The sequence below is a fragment of the Ixodes scapularis genome, unplaced genomic scaffold (genome assembly GCF_016920785.2).
Source record: "Ixodes scapularis isolate PalLabHiFi unplaced genomic scaffold, ASM1692078v2 PGA_scaffold12__126_contigs__length_90152505, whole genome shotgun sequence".
Lineage (NCBI taxonomy): Eukaryota > Metazoa > Arthropoda > Arachnida > Ixodida > Ixodidae > Ixodes > Ixodes scapularis.
Genome location: NW_024609838.1, coordinates 49,762,025 through 49,768,756, shown reverse-complemented (window position 1 = coordinate 49,768,756; position 6,732 = coordinate 49,762,025). Strand labels below are relative to the sequence as shown.

At 49.3% G+C, this 6,732-nt stretch overlaps 1 protein-coding gene across 1 annotated transcript; it reads left to right on the top strand.

Annotated features, from left to right (window-relative positions):
* The first annotated feature begins 400 nt into the window (after positions 1-400).
* On the top strand, positions 401-1,399 carry LOC120846213. Its single transcript, XM_040217907.1, has one exon. It carries the CDS (start codon positions 401-403, stop codon positions 1,397-1,399), a length of 999 nt encoding a protein of 332 aa, XP_040073841.1.
* Positions 1,400-6,732: the final 5,333 nt, after the last annotated feature.

The following is a 6,732-nucleotide window of genomic DNA, read 5'->3' as shown; positions in this document are numbered from 1 at the left end:
TCTTTGTAATTTCAGTTTATTTGGGGACATCGTGCGCAGGAAGAAGACGCTCTTAATTTTGCATTTATTTTAGAGTGTGGGTTCTGAAGAAACCCTTCAGCGGAGCGGGAAGAAGACGAGGAGGCTCGGGACTGGGCCCGAGCGCGAGCTACAATTTCTATCGAAGATTTTCGTTCGGAACTGGGAAGTGTGAGTAACGCAGCTACCGGTGATTAAAGTAGTGTTTTTTCTTGTAGTCATCAACGCTTCGGCTCAATGGTTTCGACATTTTGGTGCCGAAACCCGGGATCAGGACTGTACGATGGGCCAGATGAGAAGGTGTCACAAGCGTTGATGTAACGAGGCTACAGGACAAGGCACCATCCAGCTTGAGAACGCAAGGGACCATAACGACGCTGCCATGGATCGGCTGAAACAGAAGCGAAAAGCCCTGCGTTCACAGGTAACAAAGCTGCTGACGGAAATCGATACAGCTACCCAAACCGAAGTGCCGATTGAGGAAGAGCTCAACGTCTTACTGACTCGTCTCAACGCGCTACATGGTCAGCTTACCGAAACGGACTCCGCCCTCGAACCATTGTTGGCAGCAAGTGACATCGAACAAGAGTATGCTCGGACCGTCGAGTACAGCGATCGTATCGTCACCTACTCGGCAAGACTGACCTTCAAGGTGCGGACCCTACACGAAAGAGCGAGTACAAGCGGTCAAGAAATCGCAACAAACCACCGCAGTCCCACTTTGTCAGTCAAGGTCAAGCTACCAAAACTGGAACTCTTGAAATTCAACGGACAACGTCAACAATGGCAGCCCTTCTGGGAGCAGTTCGAGCAGGTCATCCATGGTAACCCAGAACTGTCATCGGCCGAGAAGTTCCACTACCTCAGATCGGCGTTGTCGGGAGAGACTGCTGCAGCGATTGCCGGATTGCCACCAACGGCCAGCTGTTATGAAGATGCGCGGGAGATCATAAAGTCCCGTTACGGCGACGAGGCGCTGCTAGTAGAGGACCACATGATGAAACTAGCAGAACGGCAGCCAGTTCGGACCTCGCAAGACGTCCGAGGACTACGACGACTACACGATGACCTCCAAGCGCATATAAGAGGACTCAAGTCTCTAGGGGTTAACGAAGATTCTTATTCGACTCTCCTTTGCCCCCTTGTACTTCGGCTGATTCCAGAAGATATTGTGCTAACCTACAACAGAAATGTCGTTCGGAAGAAAGAACAGCGTCGCCCGGAATGTGAGGCTGTAAACGCGGCTGGCGAAGGAAACCAACACGTTGTAGAACCGTCCCAGCTAAGGCAACTACCATCACTTATGCAATTTCTGAGAATTGAAGTTGAAAGTAGAGAAAGAACGACAGTCACAAAAAAAAAACAGAATCAGGAGGCATAACAAGTAAAGCAGGAAAAGAGAGTGGAGTAGCATCTCGTGCAGCAAAGCACAATTCAAAACCATTGACAAAAGGAACGGCCGCGACACTTCTACAGAAAAGTGACAAGCAGAGCTGTGTTTTCTGCAAGTCAGCAGACCACGAGACAAAGCTGTGCACAACAACGATAGGTCTTCCCGAGAAGAGGAAGATTTTAACGAGCTCGGGAAGATGCTTTAGGTGCACCAAGAAAAACCACCTGGCCAAACAATGCAGGAAAAACATTTCTTGCTCCAACTGCCAAGGTGGACACGCATCAGTCATGTGTGACCCAACGTTCTTGTCAAGCTCAAGAGACGACAAAGGCAGACAAGAGGAAAAACTGACTTCTGCTGGTCCAGTGGCTTTACAATCTACGATTAAAGACGGGGTCAACAAAACCGTGCTCCTCCAAACAGCGACAGTGTGGAGCTTGGGACTGAAACAGCGCATCCTTGTAAGAGTGCTATTCGACGCCGGAAGCCAGAGGTCTTTTGTCACAGAACTACTCTCACGAAAGCTCAGATCCAAGCACCTGGGAAACGAAAGACTGACGGTAGGAGCATTTGGCGACCACACGACAGAACGAAACTTTCGCAGAGTTCTTGTGACTCTTGAAAATCAGAGAGGTGAAGTTTTCCGTTTGGAAGCACTTGAGACAAGCCGTATTTGTGGTCAACGATTGCCCTATCCAGGAGAAGAATTGCGTCGCCAACTGAAAAAAATGGGATACGCGGCCGCGGACTTCTGCGAAGCTGAGGGACCCAACGGCGTGGACATACTGATTTGAGGCGATTGCTATTGGAACTTCGTCACGGGCCAAGTTAGGAGACTCGACGGAAAACTTCGAGCAATCGAGACGTCGCTTGGCTGGACCGTACACGGTCCAACAGAACTTTCAGCATCTGTCATCAAGAGCTCACAGATGGTCGTTCTCAACGCAACGACAAACAACATGGATGCATCTGAAATAATGCAAAGGTTTTGGAACCTTGAATCGATTGGTGTAACCGACGAACCTCATCCAGAGACAGAACCCGTGATCGCGTCTTACAAAGAAACAGTTAAGAAGATCGGTCTTCGGTACGAGGTGGCCCTCCCGTGGAAACCCGTAGTGAACTTAGACGATAACAAACAAGTTGCGGAGAGGAGGCTTCAGCAGCTAACAAGGAAGTTAACTCAGAACCCTAAGTTGATGAGGGACTATGACGCCGCGATCCGGAAGTACACCGAAGGTGGAATGGCAGAAGAAGTGTCAGATGAGCAGACTGGATCTCGGAAGTTCTACATGCCACACCAATCAGTTTGTCGCGAGAGGAGCACCACCACTAAATTGCGAGTGGTACTTGACGCTTCTTCCCATAGCAAAAGCTCGAAGTCGTTGAACGACTGTTTGGAAAGTGGCCCCAATCTGAACCCGGATATTGTCGCGTTGCTTCTGAGCTTCAGAAGACATTGTATCGCCCTAGTGGCCGACATCGAAAAGGCGCTTCTTGAGATAAGTATACAAGAAGATGGTCGCGATGCGTTACGCTTCCTGTGGTATAAAACTACCCCACAGGTCGGAAGACCACTTCCTCCAATTCTCATCTGGAGGATGACGAGAGTTCCTTTTGGAACTACATCGAGCCCATTTTTATTGTCTGCGACGATAAAACATCACCTGGAAACAATGAAGAACGAGGATCCAGACACCGCGGTGCTGCTGCAAGATTCCATTTACGTGGATGACATTCTTACCGGTGCATCCAGCGAAGAAGAAGCCACTAAGATCTTCAAGGAATCGACAGCAATTTTACGAGCAAGCGTCAATGAAGCTGCACAAGTGGGTGTCTAACTCGAAAACGCTCTTAAATGAGGTTGACTCGAATCACCACGAGGAACACCCATTGGGGCAGGTTGCGGGAGTTTTCAAGGTGTTGGGACTAACGTGGAACCCTGCCACAGACCTCTTAACATTTGCACCAGACTATGTTTTGAACTTCGTAGAGAAGCACTCAGACACAAAAAGGTTTGTCCTACAGACTACAGCCAGACTCTACGATCCCCTAGGATTCATCGCGCCATTTGTCGTGCGAGCAAAGATCTTATTTCAACAAATCTGGAAACACAAGATGGAGTGGGACGACCTACTGCCTGTTGACCTGCGCAGTGAATGGCACCGATGGTGTGCGGATCTTCCATTGCTATGTGACGTCATGGTGCCACGTTTCTACAGACGGGGAATAGAGGGAGTGACGATCAGGACAAACCTGCACATCTTTGCCGATGCAAGTCCTCAGGCGTATGGAGCCGTAGCATACGTAACTATGAAGAATGATTCCGGCTCCACGACATCCACGATCCTGCTTTGCAAGTCTCGAGTGGCACCTCTAAAAGAACTTTCTGTAGCGAGGCTAGAACTTTTGGCATGTCTTTTGGCAACCAGACTGAGTGTCTACATTAAGACCAAGCTGCAGGAGAACATCCACGAAGTGCACTTGCGGACCGATGCGAAGATAGCTCTTCATTGGATCCTCGGAGAAGCAAACGACTGGAAACAGTTTGTAAGAAATAGAGTCGTTGAAATCCAACGAAACTCTGAACCTTGCTCTTGGAAACACTGCCCAGGCAAAGAGAACCCGGCTGACCTGGTGACCAGAGGAATCACAGCCAGGGAGCTGCTCGACAGTGAAGTATGGTGGAAAGGACCTAGCTGGTTAACAGTACGAGAGCGGTGGCCAGAGAAGTCTGAACCGCAAGAATTCATAATAGAAGAAACAGAGAAGAAAAAGGTTGCAGCGTTACCCACGGCAACAGCAGACCAAACGATGGTCCCAGAAATTGACCGGTTTAGCACAGCTATGCGACTTCGGCGAACAATGGCGTGGGTAGTCCGCTTTATAATGAAGTCTAAAAGAAAGAGCGCTCAAACTGGACCATTAACCGCGGAAGAATTGAACAGAGCCGAAAAATATATAATAAAGAATGTACAACGTAGAGCCTTCGAACAGGAGATAAAGAATCTTCAAGACGGCAAAAAACTACCGGCAGATTCTCCTATAAGAGACATTTCTCTTTTTTTGGATAACGATGAAATACTTCGGGTAGAAGGAAGACTACAGTTCTCCGAAAAATCCTTTGAAGAAAGGCATCCCGTTGTGCTGCCAAAGGACGACCACTTTTCGAAGTTGTTGATAACTGAAGCACACCGTAGACTATTGCACACGGGAGTGCGTGACACACTCGTGCAATTGCGTGAGCGCTTCTGGATCGTGAGAGCTCGGCAAATGATAAAAAAAGAAATCAAGAAATGCATCGCATGTCAACGGCTGAACGCCAGACCAATGTCGGGAGTGACGGCGCCCTTGCCCGCAGATCGTGTCACAGAAGCGGAAGCCTTTGAGGTCGTGGGTGTTGACTTTGCGGGACCCGTATGGGTCACAGCGAGGAAAACAAAGAGGAAGGCATATCTCACGTTGTTCACGTGTGCAGTTACTAGGACAGTACACTTGGAAATGGTACCGGACATGACGGCAGAAACATTCCTGCGTGCGCTCCGACGATTTGTATCAAGAAGAGGCGTGCCAAGAGTGATCTACTCTGATAATGCGTTGGCATTTAAGAGAAGCAAGAAAGACTTAAGCGAGCTTTGGAATGTTCTACGAGATGAAGAAGTGCGGAATTACTTCGCAAACAGCAGGATACAATGGAAGTTCATTGCAGAACGTGCCCCGTGGTGGGGCGGATTTTATGAGCGTTTGATCAGGTCAGTCAAGAACTCTTTGAAGAAAGCCATCGGACGAAGAGTCCTGACAGAAGAAGAGTTAGTGACTCTCCTCACTGAGGTGGAAGCAATCATCAATTCTCGACCATTGACCTACGCGTACAGTGAAGCGCAAGAGCCTCAGCCACTATCACCGTCGCACTTCACGACAGGGAAAAGACTTACGTCGTTACCAAAACCGTCCGACTCCGACTTGCAAAACGGAGACGCAGAATCGTTGCGAAGGCTCTGGAAACTCAGGGAAGACTTCCTGAAAGAGTTCTGGCAACGATGGTCAAAGGAGTACCTAACGGAACTCCGATCACTGTACAAGACAAGGAGGTCAAACCGACATCTCGAAGTTGGGGACCTGGTTATTCTTCACGAAAGCCAGCAACCACGCCAGCTGTGGAAGATGGGAGTTGTGAAAACGTTGTTTTCCGGAAGAGACGGAAGAGTACGAGTCTGCGAGATCCGACTTCCCGCTGGTGCGGTTGTAAAACGACCAATACAACTTGTGTACGGACTAGAAAGTAGTTAAAAATGAACTTTGTTCCCTTTTGAGGGGTGGATGAAGAAACCCTTCAGCGGAGCGGGAAGAAGACGAGGAGGTTCGGGACTGGGCCCGAGCGCGAGCTACAATTTCTATCGGAGATTTTCGTTCGGAACTGGGAAGTGTGAGTAACGCAGCTACCGGTGATTAAAGTAGTGTTTTTTCTTGTAGTCATCAACGCTTCGGCTCAATGGTTTCGACAGGTTTTACGACGTAAAACAGCTTCTTCATGCCTCCCGTTTTTGGTTAACATTTGGGAAGGGCAGTTCCTTCGGTACTCCAAAAACTATTTCGGAGAGAACTGTTCTTGGCAATGCAGTGAAAAGGAGGAGAGCCCGAGCACAGCTACATTCAGCGCTCAAACAGGGAGAGGGAGGGCAAGCATGTACCTTCCACTGCATTGCCTAGAAAAGCTGTCCCTGACAGCTTTTATAAAATATGCGTATTTTAGGCCAAGCGTGTCTCCGGTTACGGTCACGTGACTATAGTCTCCAAGAGGGTCACAAGGCAGAGAACGGGACCTGCCTGAAGGACACTGCTTGGTAGACCACTCACATAGCTTCCATTGCACTATCAGCTTTGGGACGAACTCACAAAAGTATCCAGTGACAAATGCTCTCGCCTATTTCATTGTTCAGATGACCCTCGAAGATAAGCCTTTTGTCGGCGCACCCTCCTGGGGACCTTGAAAAAGCAGGACGCAGGCGAAATGCTGGAGGGAGGGAAGTGCTTCCTCCTCTCCTCTCCAGCAACCCACCTAGAGAATGAAATCAAGGACGACGTCTAGGACGACCTCTACGGCGATCTTATGAGCGACCTCCAAGACGACCTCAGGGACGACGGCTAGAACGACGTATGATGTAAAAGGGGACGTCTGCAATGACCTTTAGGACGACATCTAGGGTGACCTCAAGGACGACCCCTAGGATGACCTCAAGAACAAAGTCTAGGACGACCTTTAGGATGAGGTGTAGGAAGGCGTCCCCATACGCGCGGTGGCTAGCGTATGACGGTACGCC

What these genes read in the sequence shown, in the direction of transcription:
- LOC120846213 (XM_040217907.1), top strand. Translation starts at nt 401, where the DNA reads ATGGATCGGCTGAAACAGAAGCGAAAAGCCCTGCGTTCACAGGTAACA.